General features: G+C 40.7%; 1 protein-coding gene across 1 annotated transcript in view; it reads left to right on the top strand.

Moving 5' to 3' along the window:
• The window catches only part of LOC145403713 (PX domain-containing protein kinase-like protein), a 1,006,790-nt gene that overhangs the window by 658,663 nt on the left and 330,556 nt on the right, over window positions 1-17,571 (top strand). Inside the window, exon 9 of the mRNA XM_080275395.1 lies at window positions 11,490-11,603. Within this exon, the coding sequence (XP_080131521.1) occupies window positions 11,490-11,603 (114 nt within the window). The remainder of the gene's footprint in view (window positions 1-11,489; window positions 11,604-17,571) is intronic.

The raw sequence follows: 17,571 nt of genomic DNA, 5'->3' as shown, positions 1-17,571 counted from the left end.
TCACAGTACTGCATTTCTAAGTTAAATATGTACTGTTCTGGTATGTACTTGTAGGTTAAAGCACTGGTACCAGTTAACCTAATTTATTACCTATGATCGGCGTCGGAATGTTTCCTTGTGTTTACGTACAGTATTTGTGTGTTGAAGTTTTGCTCAGGAGTACTGTATTTGTGAGTTATAACATTAAATAAACCTTCTAACCACTTAAAGTGCTTTCTAGTGACAGATAACAGCAAAACAACACATTTGGGGGGTCTAGGGAGCAAAATACGGAGTAGTTTAAATATATGCGATTTCGCACCTAACACGGCACGGTAGGAACGAAACCCTCGTGTTCCGTGCGAGTTACCTGTATTACTGTTTGCATCAATACCCACTCTTTCACATTAAACACAAAAACGAACAAAAGAATGAGTGCTAAATGTACATTTAACTTTCATCAGAGAGACCTTACCAATTCATATTGCTCCAGTTTAATTTTAAGTATTTTTCTGACTTTAGGTTAGGTTAGGTTTGGTTAAATTACTAGGTACAGTTAAACTCGGTTATAATAGGTTTAGTTAAACAGGACAGTCCCTTCCACCATTATGCCAAGGAATAAAAATACTAGAGCTGTCACAGCCGTACAGCTAAAAACAATGGGGAAACTGATTTAACAGGCAACATTTATTTATGGGTAATGCATTACAGTATCATTGGTTCGTGGGCTGTGCAGTTACCGATAAATGTCATTTTCAGGAAGGCGTCAAGAATGAACGAATTTCAAGAATTAGCGAGGGGGCTTGAAACGTAACCCTCGCTAATGTGGTGGGGGTGGTTACTGTACTGTATGATACAGTAACCCCTCCAATATCCGGATCAATAGAGCCATAGGCAGGTCCGGATAGTGGTCCTGTCCGGATATTGGGCCCCAGTTTATGGACTTGTACTTATGGACCCTAACTCTGAAAAACACCTATACAACTCCCTCTGGACATGCATTGCACCTATTTAAGACCCAAATCACACCAATAAGGGACATAAAAGACTGAAATAAATGCAAAAGAACCATAAAGTGAGGTTTTAGAGGTGAGTTTATACAATATTAAACATTCTGGGTACTTACAAGTCCCTTGCTCTTGGACTGGTTTGAACCGCCAGTTTGCAGTCCACAGTTAATCCTCTGCACTCTAAATTCTAATTTCTTAACACTGCACAACACTGTAAATTCCTGTGTGTTCTAGTGGCAAGGTATTGCAGTTTATTCACTGTTTATTCACAAAAAACAAGCATCTGTGGCTTGCACTGTTATGAGTATCTGCTCTCCATCGGAGTTAAGCTGTGACTGTTGATGTTGGTGGGGTAACAGAGTTGCCAGATCGCAACAGCCACATTACCAATCTCCTCAACTTTCATTGTCAAATATAACTTTTCATTACCAAATTCGTAAAGCTAGCATATATTCTTCACTAATTATATATACAAGTGGAAATACATGTAATCACTCTCCTTATAACTAACACCATGTTGATTATTTTCACACTATGTAGGGTAGCAGATTAATCAGAGAGAGCAAACAATCCACCATCTCCATCCCGTGTATCCTCATACATGTGAAAAATCCATTTGGTAATGCATTATTCTAATTCATTACCAAACGAATTTTTCATTACCAAAAAGGCCCACACTTGGTAATGAAAAATACCAAATGGCAACATGACAGGGGAGGGGGGAGGGGGAGGAAGGAAGGGGTGAAGGGACCATGGTGTAACAGCTGTTTGGCGCCAGGCGGGAATTTCAAATTATGGGAGGGAAAAAAGTCAGATTTTTTTCGAATTTTTTGTGGTTTTTGGCCCATTTTGGGAATATTGGATCCCAGGAGGATTATGTCCGGTTAGTGGGGATGTTCGGATATTGGGCGTTCGGATATTAGAGGGATTACTGTGCAATATTGTAAACAATACAGTACTATACCTGAATCTGAAAAATATAGAAATTGGTGAACATACAGAAGTGTAATGAAACATTAGGCCTACAAGTCACAGATAACACTTCCTGGACTGCCAAGATTATTCCAGACATCTGCCGAACAATCAAAGATTTTCGTTAATGGGACTATTTCTCAAAACTGCCAAAATGTCGGATCTACTGAATAATCAGCTGCTGAATAATAGGACTTTTACTGTATTAGTAGATATGTCCCAAAATTTGCTATATAAATGGATAGAAAAAAGGAATAGTTTAATTATAGATGTATGTTGGTAGGAGAGAAATGAAATACAACGTGGAAAAGGCTACAAAGAAGACATAGCAAGAGAGTGTGGAAGGAGACAAGAAATTACAGTGTACAGGTACAAAGAGGAGAGGAAGAAGTTAAATCTGAGAAGGACATAGTGCCTAAAACTAAGAAGGAACCAAAATTGTTCTACAAATTTGTAAATGGGAAAATGAAAGTAAGGGATACAGTGGTGAGACTGAGAGATGGGGAGGTGATATGATAAGGATGAGGATATGAGACAATGAACAATAAACTGTAATCAGTATTTGTAAGTTTTTTCATTCATTCATTGCCAGACGCCATGTATCCCAAACGGGGTGGCCAAGGCTTAGAGTTAATTGTTTTACAGGGAGGGGCACTACTCCTCCACCAACCCCACTTGACACGTTTGTAAGTGAAGGTAAATTTTAGGAGGTCAAGTGAAGAAGGGAGGGCTCAGCAGTTATCTGAGATAGTAGTTGATAGAAATGAAATGTTACAATTGGTGAGGGAGTCATATATGGCATTGCTGGATGGATACGAAAAGAATGTGCAGATCAACTGGTGCAGCCAAATAATATTTGATTATTTTAGTGAATGTATAATACAGTACAGTACTGCAATGGTAGTGAAAATTAAAAACCATTGATGTGATCTGGACTGATGTCTGATATATCAGAAAAAGTCCGGATCAGCAGGGGGAAGTCCGGAAGCTGCTTTTATCGGAATTTCACTTTTTTGGAATGGCCTGGATCCCAATTAGTTTGTAATGGTGAGGTTTTATTGTACCTCTCATGTAAAATCTGCTTCCAAGAGATTAGGTATGCTAAGCTGACTCCATGTCTTGTTTACCCTAGCACGGTTGTTGACTTTCTACACATTTTTTTTTTTTTCGCCCCTGTGTAGAGTATAACTCTCCTGTGTGGGGAGGCTCCCCATATACAGCTCCTCTTAACAAAGTGGAGTCAGAGGCTTTTTGTCCCATTAACTCTCCTTCTCATACTGGCTCCCTTGAACCTCTGTCTCTTCGCCGCACTGTTGCACTGCTCCTCTGAACTGCCTGCTTGCATCCCTCCACCACTACGACAGGTGTGTGACACCCTTTTCTGTCCATCTCTTTAATGCAAGAGTTAAACATTCCTCCCAGTCCTTCATATATGCAACAGGTCAGCTCTGGAACTGTCTTCCTCTGTCCGTATTTCCTACTGCTTCTGATTTCCAGTTTTTCAATCACAGTATCTCCAGGCATCCCGAAATGTACGGACCTTGATTTCGGCCCTCTGTTATCTTGTTTTTGTTTTTTCTTGGAGGGAACATTTTGCAGGCTTGTGGCCTTTGGTTCCTTCCTTAAAAAAAAAATAGAAAATAAAAAAATAAAAAAAAATAAAAACCACCAAATAGTGTACACACATACTGTTATGGTAAGTATCAGACACACACATAAACATGATTAGGTTAATAGAAAATGAAAATGGCACAATAAGGATGAAACACCATATATTGACCTGAGGTGGGCTTGAAGACGGGGTTGTGAGGCTAGGGGGGTGGAGATTTAGTGGTCGTCACCCCCTGGGATTATCTCCTCCAGTAGGACCTCATCTTTGAATCCCTCAGAGCCTTCAGGAACCACAGATTTTGCACCATCATTGTCAGCAGGTGTGTGATAATGAAGTTTTTTAGCCAAAAAATGTGCCATAATGGCAGGAGTGCAGATAGTTATCTACCAGTGATAAAGAAAACCACTCTTACCATGTTTGCAATAACCACAGGATCTCTGTATTCATCACTTCCACACTGTTATTCTCCTCATTCATGCTTCTCACATTCCAGACAGTCATATGAACCTATCCACTTGTTTGGGGCCCTGGGCAGTTATTGGACCCTCCGAGGTTCTTTGAATTTTCAGTTTTGAGAAAGAATTAAAAAATTCGGGGACGCTGGGGGACACCACCCGTAGCACATAACCCCAGGTTTGCTTTCAGAGCTTTCTTTCCCCTAGGTGGATTGCCAGCCAAGGCTAACAAACTCCACCTACCCTTCTAGGTGGCTGTTGGTGTGGAAGCCCGTCTGTCCTTTGACAGGTCATGGTTTTGGCTCACTGGGTGTCTAGGCACCGTCCTCACTGGGCAAAACCAGTGGGGGGTGGGGTTTTCAGTGTAGTTGTTGACAGTGTGATCATAACACAGGTAGTTTTGAGTTACATGGTATCAGTAGCACATCAGGGGACCTGACCTGATCAATCACCACAAAGAAAATACATATAAGTAATGTTGCAAGAAGGGAGAGCAGTCTGGGAATGACTTTTGGGGTGGGAGGAGGTATAGAAAGCCATGATGAAGATGGCTGGATAAGGATTAATAATGGTGAAAAAGTGGGGCGTGGAAATTACAGATGCAAAATAATTTGCAGTGGATATAAAGGACAGTACGATTAGAAATGAGTGGATAAAAATATGTTATGAAAGAAAAGAAAGGAGCAGTATATTGGTGAGAGAGAAGGGAGAAGAAGAGTGTTTGACTGAGTGAGAGAGACGTGTGTGGATACAGGAGCCTGGAGGTGATTCTGTCATGGCCATCTTCTATCTGGGAGTTCCTAGCATGGTGATGTTGATAGTGATGATGATTAGAAATAGATGGATAAAAAATTTTGTTGAAATACATGTAACAAAAGCTGCATCACTTTATTAACTTAATCATCAGTGGAGTTGCATTATTACTGGAACATTGGTTAACTGTATAGAAAAAAAAAAAAAAAAAAAATATGGATGGCTTGGCCTGTGAGGTGGAACAGAGAAGGAGAATTGTGAAAGGTTGAATAATGAATATCTGGATGTGTTGCCTATTTTACTGAGCTTAATTTATACACTACTCTGTATTACTGAGTTTTAATTTGATAATTCCCTGTTTTTATGCTTCCTTTTCCTGTTTCTTGTTCTTAGTGTTCCCATTTTGAAGGGGAAATACATTGATCATAATGAGGAGGATGAAGATGAGGATGAACATGATGATGAAAAAAATGATTTTCTAAATCGCTATGGAAACTGATGCAACTGATGGTATTGAAAACTTTTAAGTTGGCAAACATAAAAATTAGCTAGAGTAATGAGAGAGGATAAGATGACAGAAGGAGTTAGCTCCTCTACTTGAGTATGGTATGAGGGTATGCTATGTTGCATTTGAACTTGGGTGAGTACTGTACAGTTTCAGTGTGAGGCAAAAGTCTTGCCACATTTTCTAACATTGATCCATTACAGTTATGTAGCCATTTCAACTAATATTTGCCATCCTGTTCATTCATACATATTACTGCCACTAACAAGCATGTGAATATGTCAAGGTTTTAGGTGTACCAACTATTGGACGTCTGCTACACACTGGTTCTGTCCCAGTCTGTGTGCCATACTGTTCATCTCTTCTCGAGTAACAGAATGCGGGAACTTAGAAAGTCCGTGATGCATAATGGGTTTAACTTCTTTGACCCGAATGCATCACTTATACCTTATTTATTGCTATCACCAGACTATATGTAGTTTAGGGGAAACCCTGTTATAATGAAAAGATTAACGGAAGCTAGATTTAGCCCAGATTCTTCAAAAAGTTTCTCCTAAGCTGAATAAAATCACATGGTGATAACAAGATTATAGCACGCATTCACGTAACATAGGAATATTATACCTGGAAGGTCCTGCCTTATGAGAATTCCGCATTATTGGGCAATATGTATACATGTTAAATGGTTTCATGGTACTTAAGCCAGCCCCAATTTCACCTTTTGGGGCAATTTTCATTTTTTTTTTTTTTTCCTCTATGCTCAGACTCAAATATGAAGTCCGTTTGGGTGGGGCCCGCGCGGGGATTTCCCTCTCTACAGCTCTGCCAAACCTCCTCTCTCTCTCTGTCTCTCTGTCTCTCTCTCTCTCTCTCTCTCTCTCTCTCTCTCTCTCTCAGTTGATTGACAAAGTTCTAATATATTTATAAGTTTTGTTTTCTTCTATATTGTTTCCTCTCTCTCTCTCTCTCTCTCTCTCTCTCAGTTGATTGAGAAAGCTTTAATATATTTATAAGTTTTGTTTTCTTCTATATTGTTTCGACCTTTTTTCCACATCACCACTGAGGTAAAAGTCTTGGCGCGTTTTTTTTATAGAGGTTTATAGAGGTTTCCCCAGTGGACATTTGTGCTGGGAGGGGGTTGGTGATAGCCAATACCCTCTTCAGGCATAAAATGATCCACAGGTATACATGGCGAGTGATGAGAAGGGTGGGTGGTGAACTGAATGAAAGGAAGGCAATGATTGATTATGTGTGTGTGGATGAAAGGATGCGAAGATGTGTAAAGGATGCAAGAGTGTATAGAGGTTGGGGGAGTGGACTTTCTGACCACTACTTGGTGGTGGCCAGAATTAGGATGCAAGTGAGATGGAGGAATAGAAGAAGGGAAAGACGAGAGGAAGGAGTAGTTGCAAGGAGAGTGGAAAGGTTACAAGAGGATGAGAAAAAGGCAGAGTATAAGAGAGAAGTGGAGGAACGATTGGGCAAATATGAATTGGAGCAGATGGGAGACATGGAAGGTGTGTGTAAGATATTTACAGAAGAAATATGTGCAGCATGTGATGTGGTGTGTCGAAGGAAGAGAAGGCGGAGGGGGGTGCAAGGAACAGCGTGGTGGACTGAAGAGGTGAAACAGGCTGTGGCACAAAAGAAGAAAGCATACAATGAATGGGTGAGAAATAGGGGCGTGGAAGAAGTTGAGAGGCGGAAGAGAGAGTTATATGTGGAAAGGAAGAGAGAGGTGAAAAGATTAGTAAGAGAGAGTAAGAAGAGGGTGGATGAGGAATTTGGAAGGAATTTGAGTGTAAAGTGGAGGGACTGTAAGAAAATGTTCTGGAGAGAAGTGAAAAGAGTAAGACAGGGTGGAAGTGAAGTTAGCAGGGGAGTGAAAGATAAAAATGGTAGATTACTAGTGGAGAAGGGAGAAAAAGTGAGCAGATGGAGAGAACACTTTAAGGAATTGTTGAACATAGAGGATGGAAGTAATGCGAGTATAAGTGGCTGGGGAATGGCTGGGAGAAGGAGGGAGGTGAGAAGACAGTAGGATAGAAGTTGTGGAAGCAATGAAGAAAGTTAAATCGGGGAAAGCCCCGGGAATTGATGGAGTGTGTGGTGAAATGCTGAAGCATGGGGGAGAGATAGTAGTAGAATGGATGTGGAAGATGTGCAGATTGGCCTGGGAGGAAGGTAGAGTCCCGGAGGATTGGAAGTCAGGTATAATTATTCCCTTGTACAAAGGAAAAGGGGAAAAAGAAGTGTGTGGTAATCATAGGGGCATTTGTCTTCTTAGTATAATAGGAAAAGTGTACGGTAGGATACTTATTGACAGAGTTAGAGAAAGAACAGAGAAATTAATTGGAGAAGAACAGGGAGGCTTTAGGAAGGGAAGAGGTTGTGTAGATCAGATATTCATTCTTAGATCTTTAGTGGAAAAGTTTCTAGAGAAGGGAAAGAAGTTGTATGCGGCTTTCATGGATTTGGAGAAAGCATATGACAGGGTGGATAGACAAGGATTGTGGAAAGTGTTAAGAATATATGGAGTAGATGGGAAGTTGTTGAATGCTGTGAAGAGTATGTACGATGGTGCCAAGGCTGCAGTGCGTGTGGATGGTGAACTAAGTGAATTTTTCTCTTTGAAAGTTGGTTTGAAACAGGGATGTGTAATGTCTCCATGGTTGTTCAATCTGTACATGGATGGGGCAATAAAAGAGGTACAAGGTAGGGTAGTGGATGTTGGAGTGGCCCTGGTGAGAGAGGATAGTGTTTGGAAACTCCCTGTACGGTTGTTTGCAGATGATACTGTGTTGTTGAGTGAAGACGAAGGGGAGCTGCAAGGCTTGGTGGATGAGTTTGAGAGAGTGTGTAAGAAACGGAACCTAAAGGTGAATGTAGGGAAGAGTAAAGTGATGGTCTTTGAGAGAGGTGAAGTCAGTGAATGTACAGCGAGGTCGGATGGTGAGGAATTGGAAAATGTGAGTACGTTTAAGTATTTGGGTAGTGTGATGAGTAAGGATGGAGGTTTGGAGGGTGAAGTGCTTGAAAGGGTACAGCAGGGAAGAAAGATTGCTGGTTCCTTGAAAGCAGTGATAAGAAACAGGGAAGTGAGCATGGAATTGAAAAAGTTACTACATGACAGTATTGTGATACCAACTTTAACGTACGGAAGTGAAGCTTGGACATTGTTGGAAGGACACAAGTCAAGAGTGAGAGCAGTGGAAATGAGTTATTTAAGAGAAGCCTGTGGAGTCACGTGGAGAGACAGGCTGATGAATGAGGATATAAAGGAGCGTTGTGGTGTGGATGCGGATGTGATAGGAAGTGTTATGAGGAACACACTGAGGTGGTTTGGCCATGTGGAGAGGATGGAGGGTGAAAGACTGACGAAGAGAGTATATGTGAGTGAGGTGGAGGGGGGAAGAGGGAGGGGGAGGCCGAGGATGAGATGGAGGGATGGGGTGGAGAGGTATATGAGAGAGGGGGGTGTGAGTTGGGAGCAGGGCAGTGAAATGGCGGGGGACAGGGCGACTTGGAGGCGATTTGTTTGTGGCCATCCCAAACGGGATTGAGGTGTCTGGCAATAGATAGATAGATAGATAGTTTCCCCAGTAGGCATAAGTCCTCTCTCTGATCTTTCTTCTAAAAATACTTGTTCCCATCGTAAATAAGTTCTTTCTCCCGACTGTGGAGCACACAAGAGCGAGTCGGAGTAGCTGCCATCGTGGGTGGGGATCAGGGAGGAAGTGACCGGTCACCTGTAGTCTGAGGTGGGTGTCCTTGACCTCTGGCAACGTCGGAAAGCGACGTTGTCACATGGTGTGGAATTTATACAAATCATTGCTATTATCCTAAAAAGCGACACATTCGTAGCACTATATAGACTTATATAATATATTTAATAAGTACAGAACATTTAATATATAATTTCAAATAGTAAATAGCTGATATATGACAGAGAGAGAGATAGGTACTGGGGTTGATGCGACAGAGCTGTAGAGAAGGAAATCCCCTCTCGGGCCCCACCCAAACGGACTTCATATTTGAGTCTGACCATAGGACATTTACCTACCTAATAAAGACTTCATTGCATACAAACACTGGAGGATTCATCACCATGAATAGAAGCTTCCTTGGGGAAGGTGAAGTGGGATTTCGTGACACACACACACACACACACACACACACACACACACACACACACACACACACACACACACACACAAAGCAGAGATCACACAGAGGATGTGTGCAACCAGAGCACTGGGAGATGGTAGGCTCAGCAGGGGCAGGAATGCCCACTGGACCGTGACGACACCCTGCGCAGACACATGATAGCAATATGTCATAGGCTGATGCAACCCGCACTATGACTATCACTGGCCGCGTTGTGTCTGTTCCCACTGCATTTTGACCCTAGTTTGCTGCGTTATGACTGTTTGACCCATAATTTGGGGCCTCTGGCTGCATTATGTCTATTGTTGCCGTGTAGTATGGTGTTAAAAAAAAATGGGCAGCTTCCTCTGCTCAGGTAATTTCTGTCATTTTTGCATTGTGACTATATGAGGCCCCTGGTAACATAGTGTACCGAGCGCCATTGCAAGCGAAACCGAGTTAATTATACCACTATGTATCCCAAACCCTCTTTGATCTGGAAAGCAACCATGAGGTACAGAAAGCAACTGGCATTAGGGTCCAAATTCCCCTTCTGTAATATTGTCTCACTGCCCGCATCACTTCAGTGCGTCGACAAGCCTTCATGCTGGTCACAGCATGTACCGAGTGCCTCCCAGCAACGTGTTGTCTGGTGTTACCAGATATTAGCATTTCTTTATGCTCACAGCCATGCATTTTTATATAATGTAGCATTATTAATTATCATACCATTATTCTAACATAATGGAATGTTTTAGCATAAAATTGCATGATTTTACTGGTAAGTTAGCCATAATGTACAGAAAATCGGAAGGGCAGAGAGCTCAGCAAGACATTGGCAACTGTGATCTGGGAATCTGTCGCAACATGACAGTTTTTTGTTTACCAGTCTTCCTAGAACACTGCCTGGATTAACTGGCTATTTTCAGAGCTGTTGTAGTGTTTTTTCTCATTGTCTCGCGAACAGGAGTGGCTTTAATAGTAAGCAGAAAGCTGCTGGTCCTTCTCATAACAGAAAAAGAGCTTACCATTATTCCCAGATGGCTAAAATGAAAGATTTTCATTTTTTATAATGGTTTTTAATTTCTGAAAATATATGACATACATCTGTTTTGCTTTTGTAAACATTTCCCATTGATATCTTTGGTTGGTTTGATTGTTAAAAATGCTTACCGAGAGTACGTTTTGTCCCAATAATCACACTGAAGAAAAACGCAGTTATTCTTGTACCTTTCAGAATGCTACCAATTTCTCTTCTACCAAGATTAGCATGACATGAAAGTATGAACTTCAAGCTAAAATATAAAGAAAAGCACTAAATAATATTCACTAGTTCCAAAGTTATGGCATTTTGAAAGTTACGCAACTTTAACTGCGTTTTTCTCCGTTTTCAACATGTGGCGTTCGGTACACTATGTTATTAGGGGCCTCATATTTGGCCATCAAATTTTGCCTTCCATGTTATGTGAGTTTCGTGTGATTGCATGTTATGTGAGCACTTGCTGTATAATTAAAAACATGTCAGTGTAATGAAAGGGTTCAACATTCTGTGACAGAAGGCAGTATTGAAAGAATATTCAGTCACCCCATTGTTTGTAGTCATTACACAGCATAGTAAAGTTAATCATCACTCCAGGTTTAGGATGTGTGAAGGCAGAGTGTGGCATTAAGCTAATCAACTTAAGTCGTGCCTGATTTTTATGTGAAGGATAAAGAGATAATCATCTTGAGACATGCCTGATTTGTATTTCAAGGTAAAGGTTTAATCAGCTTCAAACATGCCTGATTTGTATTTGAAAGATAAATATTTAATCAACTTAAGGCATGCTACATTTGTATTTGAAGGGTTAAAATTAAAATGCACAACATTTAAAAGAATCCAAAATAACATTAAATAAATTGTGAGGAACTTAAAGTGAAAAATAATTGTTAATTCATCAGCAAGTTAATTATGAATTTTTTAAGTGCAACATCTGTAAATGAGGACTAATTGTGTTAGGTTTAGTAGATAGGTGGTCGTATGCATTACTAATGCAGTGAATTGTTTGGATGTCCAGGTTCCCCTCCACAGCTATGAAAAACCCAGTCTGCGTTTACCTTCCTCAGTGAAGCAAGCGGTGGCCCAATCACATGAAACCATGCTGACTAGGCTGGCGCTAGACCAGAAGAAGGTATGTAAAGCCTCTAAGATTAAGATCCATTAACAGACTTTCAGCTCCCTTTTGCAACTGTCATTTGTACCAGGAGGAGGGACAAGGAAGGTGTCAAATCTTCCATTTTCTCTTGTTTTCAGCAAAACCACATTGTAGTTGTGAAAGAAAAATTTATCATAGTTTTTATCACTCTCATTTTAAATGTCGGGATCTACTGCCTAGCCCCGGGCTCCTACGCTCCTCATGGGACAATGTAGGATTGGATGATGGATGGATGGATTTTGTTTATGCAGGAAGGACCAGACTGGAGAGTGCCAAAACTTCCCAGGTTTCTTGTTCTTTTTGCACATCAAAATTTGAGTTATGACAGGGAATTAATAGTAAGTTTGTTTGAGAATCTGGCCCCAGAACAATGGCCTTTGTCACATACAGTAATTCTTTGTATCTAACAGGGATGTTTTCTAAAACATTATGACTGTTTTCATATAGGTGATACCATAAATTGGGGGAAATTGGTTAATCTGCTTTATAGATAGCAATGGAACTTCATTAGACAGACCTAATTATGAGAAATATTGTAAAAAATAATGTGCTTAATTTAACTGTTAACCCGTTAACTGCTCTATACAGCCTTGGCTGTTCCAAGTGCGACTGCTTAATACAGCCCTGGCTGCGCAGGTGAATTTAGAATATAGTGCCATGGTGACCAAGGCCGACCCATGCATGCATGTTTGAGCCTTCAAAACCAAAACCGAAACTGAAACCGAAAAAGAAAACGAAAACCATACATTCCAATGGGGAATCAGACACTTCGATGTTCATCCATGGCTTTACCAAGGTAAATATTGAGCTAATATTTTCGTTACTATATACTTTGGCATGTGTTCTCTCAATTCCTAAGACAAAATTTGGCCTTTGGGAAATTTCGTTTTTACCCCAATGTCTGCGCACCACGGACACCTCCAAAAAACCGCCATGCGCAGTTAACGGGTTAATAGAAAATTAGAATTCAGAAAGAAAACACGCTAAGGTTAGCGAGTATTTCTACTTTAGATTGCCAGCGCGCCTTGACAGACTTCTGATTTGCACAAATTCTGATTTACAGTGCAAGTAAATGTATTTGCATGTTAATATTTATACAAAGTAGAAGTCTGCCAAGGTGGGTTGTTGAGCTATAGGAGAAACACTTCGGTAATCCTGATTTTTTATTAACAAATTAATCTAAAAAATTTGATTGGATTTCAGATAATTAGGTTTGTATGATTCATATATGGTGATAAAATCTATAATACCTATTAAAAGTGCAGATTAGGAGCTGATTTGGTAAATGACTGGTGATTTGGTATTTTGTCACACCGTCCTGAAGGTACTTTACTATCAAGTTCATAGTCACTCACTTAAACTATTCTTTCAGAAAACTAATAATGAAGAGGTCAGATATTAAACATTCATAAGCATAATATCAATGTAAACACATACAACTGATACTGTATACCATACATTAAACACTTTCCACCTTATGAGGTACGTGCATTGCTCAGGCATGGTGTAGCTGTAAGCTACTTCTAGTCGATTTCACTGCAATTTACTTATCTAATAGGTATCACCCATTTACACCATGAAAGGTATTCCTTCACAACATACCCAAAGGGGGTGGTTTGGACTACAGTGGCCATGTCAGTAAATATCTTGACAACTATTATCGCTGTTACTGGTAAAGCCTTGTGTGATGGAGTGTTGTCTGCAGTATGAATACTGACGTCATCGCCAGTACGGCGGCTGCTTCCCTCGAGCCGCAAAGAATTAAAGTTATCACGTTTTGATCAGTGCAACTGATTAAAAAAAAAAAAAAAATGGTTTTATGCCAGGTATCCCGAAGGGCTAAGGCATTGCCCCTGGGTAGAGGACTTTTGGATTTGGGCGTGTAGCATTTTATGACCGGATGCCCTTCCTGATGTGTACCAGTGATGCTTGCCTGGATTCGATCCTCTGACCCTTCAGTGCTCTAACCCACTGAGCCATGGCTGCTACATCAATGCAGCTGATAAAGTAAATCAAAAGATACATATACTGTAAGCCTCTGAGTACATGGCAGGGTGCACATGCCATGTTTACCCAGAACCGGACATACATCTATTCACTACAGCTGATGTTCAGTCGGGGGGAGGGGGGCTGTATTTAACCCAGATTTATTAGATACTAAATTGTTTTCGGTCAGTCCATGGCAGAAGGACAGGTTGTCACATGACTTTCTTTTATTACTGTGTGGGTTTCGACTGTGTTCCTAGATACTTTGTTGATAAAAGTATTTATTATCAGTTCTGTAACTTATAATAAATAGAAGAAAAAAAAAATTGCTTCACACTTACCCTGCAACTTCCTGCTCCATGGATGATGGCTGGCTGCTCCACATGATCATCACTTGGAACAAATTTTTTTACAGTCGCTCCAAGAAGTGATGGTAGAGTTTCAGATTTTTGTGGTCACTGTGGTCTGTCAGACATTTGATGAAAAACAAGTGAATATAGATAATCTTTTTTTGTACTTTTATCACTTCACATCATCTGTTAAAATATATAAAACATCAATGCTGGACAGTATTTAGAATGGACAACATAAGGCAGTGATATATTAGTATTTGAAAGTGTCTGATACATCTTTCCATTTTAATTTGTTGTGTGTTTCTAGGTAGTAGCTGAATATTTTGTCCCTGGTTTCTTGGAAATTTCGGTTTCCTATCGAAAAAATTACTGTACACAGTTCATCTTCCACATACTCGATGTAGTGCTGCACTCAGGTGACTTCCCTTTCCTGTCTTCCTTTCCTCCCTCTTCTGTCTTTCTTTCCTTCATTCTTTCTTCTTCCTTCTATCAGTGGGTGACTTGATACCGAGTGACAACCCAAATGGTTTCTTGTACACCAGGAAACTATTTACTGTGCTGGGTGGTAACCATATAACCAGAGTATGGCGCTTGGTGGTTTAGTTGGTAATTAAGGCATTCTAGTCGAATTGAGCCGGTGCAGGTTCATATCCAAGAGGTGGTTGGGGTTTATTGCTCACATAATGCCACTGAGGGGTGAGTGAGGCTGGTCACTCCCATCTTAAATGTCAGGACCAACTTGCCTAGCCCTGGACACCTATGTTCCTCAAGGGGTAACACAGGATTAGATGATGATGATGATGATGATGACATACAGGCAAACCCCAGTTTAACAATGCAGTTGGTTAAACAAAACCCATCACTAGGCGGGGGTGTCGTATCTTGGGGTAAATTTATCATGTAAAGTACAGGGATGTGTTTTTGAGCAATGGGTTTCCCCACAACCAAGTCCTGAACCCACATAATGCCACTGAGGGATGAGTGAGGCTGGTCACTCTCATCTTAAATGTCAGGACCAGCTTGCCTAGCCCCAGGCTCCTATGCTTCTCATGGGGCAATACAGGATTAGATGATGATGATGACATACAGGCAAACCCCAGTTTGACAATGCAGTTGGTTAAGTAAAAATGCATCACTAGGTGGAGTATCATATCTTGGGGTAAATTTAACATGTAAAGTATAGGGATGCGTTTTTGAGCCTTGGTTTCCGCCCTACCAAGTCCTGAACCCACCCAAATGAATTTAAAAAAAAAGTTTAAAGCCAATCTAAATGGCCTAACAGCTGTAAAAGAAGCTAACCTAAGCCTAAAACCAGTGCCCATCACGCATGTACCCAGTCAAGGTCACTAAGAGAATGAGATCTCCGACTCGTATTCAAGTATTCAAACTCGGTAGAGAAGAAGCAGCAGCATTGTATACAGTCTCACCATCAGACGGTCCCTGGACAGGTAAAATAAACATCTGTCATACATAAAAATAATGTATGAATGACGCAGAATCATCCAAGGTGTGAATCGTTGTGACAGAGAATCGTTGATGTTTTGACGTGGAATTCTCTTGACGGGGAATGCGATCAATGGTGCGATAGGGATGGCCTTTTCAATGGCCCCTCTTTATGTCGTTTTAGTTACTGTCCTGGGTGCTGAACTCCTTTTTTTTTTTCTCTCTTATTTTCCAACATTTATTTAGAAATTCCTTTGTATTTTCAAAGTGTTTTTCCCTTGAACAGCTCGAATGTAAACACATGATTTATCAATCTACAATGCGATCGGGATAGCCTGTTCAGCGGCCTCTCTTCATGTCGCTCTAGTTACTGTTCTGGTTGCTGAGCCCCTTAATTTTTGTCTCTCTTATTTTCCAACTTTGATAAGCAACGTTGGGTCTGGTTAGTACTTGGATGGGTGACCGCCTGGGAACACCAGATGCTGTTGGCATCCCTACATGTCAAGTGGGGTTGGTGGAGGATTAGTGCCCCTCCCTGTAAAACAATTAACTCTAAGCCATTGGCCACCCCGTTTGGGATACATGGCGTCTGGCAGTGGATGAATGAATGAATGATTTAGATTTCCCTTTGTATTTTCAAAATGATTTTCCTTGAACAGCCTGAATGTAAACACATGATTTATTGATGTCACAGTTTTCATCACCTCTTCATGTCGCTCTAGTTACTGTTCTGGTTGCTGAGCCCTTAATTTTTGTCTCTTATTTTCCAACATTTATTTAGAATTTCCTTTATATTTTCAAAACCTTTTTCCTTGAACACCCCAAATGTAAACACATGATTATCGATATCACAGTCATCATCAATGCGTGAAATATTTATTCTTTAAGGTTTTCTAAATTATTAATATTTATTTAAAATTATTATTACGTATTCATCTGGTTAGTACTTGGATGGGTGACCTCCTGGGAACACCAGATGCTGTTGGCATCCCTATGTGTCAAGTGGGGTTGGTGGAGGATTAGTGCCCCTCCCTGTAAAACAATTAACTCTAAGCCCTTGGCCACCCCGTGTGGGATCCATGGCGTCTGGCAGTGAATGAATGAATGAATGAATTATGTATTCCATGAAAGGTGAGATTTTCAATGGTCAGACACAATGTACTCTTTGTTTAGTCTCCTAGTTGTCCACATTGTTTTGTACCTCATCTGATGGATGCGAATCCATACCCCAAATGACAGTGGTCACTCCATCTATGACAAAAATACATTAATCTAAGTCTAAAAACAGTTTATAAATCAACCTAAGCACAAAATTTAAGTCAAAAATATCTTAAAAATCAGTGTTAAAAAAATAAAAACCCATCGCAAAACCAAGGGTAGGCCTGTGATAGGCAGGGTAGGTTGGTATTTCTAGCCCCATCACTTTCCCAGGATATCGCACATAAGGGTAATGTAAATCGGGCTTTGCCTTTACAGAAGTTCGTCTTCCTAAGTACAGTGGGTACCCGAGTTCAGCATAATACGAGTCTAGTGATCCGCAGGTTCAGTGGAGACTGCTAAAATATCCCCCTGTCATCATTAGTGGACACTTCTCTCTTGTTTAGTGGTACAGTAGGCTCGCACAGTGCGCGAGAGATTGGGCGGTCCATGACCTCGCGCACTGGGAATTTGCGTGCTGGGAATACAGGTAACTCGCACGGAACACGATCTCACGGAACGCGCTCGCAATTATACACGGTAAGGGCTGGGATACATATAAGACAACGTAAGATTAAAAAACCATTCTGAAAACTACAAATTAACGCAGGAGAGGCCTTTGAAAGATCAAATCCTCGAACATCACCGCAGCGCGCGGTTTGTTTTGATTACGTGACGAGCTAGGCGGGAAATTATTCAGTGAGTGAGACATTCCCGAGTACAGAAGCACAGTATTTGTAAGTTAAATATTTACAGTACTGTACTGTTCTGGTAAGTTTATGTGCAACTTAAAGTACTATTAAATAACGTTAAAGCAAGAAATAGTCTTATAACCAGTTTACCTGATAGGCGTCAGAATATTGCCTTTTTTATTTGTTCGTTTTTTCCACAGTGCTGTTCAGTATTTGTAAGTTAAATATTTACTGTTCTCGTATGTACTGTACTTGTAAGCACTTAAATAAAGT

This window comes from Coenobita brevimanus, chromosome 61 (genome assembly GCF_032717465.1).
Source record: "Coenobita brevimanus isolate Jiangsu-jjx chromosome 61, ASM3271746v2, whole genome shotgun sequence".
NCBI classification, from domain to species: domain Eukaryota; kingdom Metazoa; phylum Arthropoda; class Malacostraca; order Decapoda; family Coenobitidae; genus Coenobita; species Coenobita brevimanus.
This window is presented reverse-complemented; position numbering and strand designations above follow the sequence as displayed.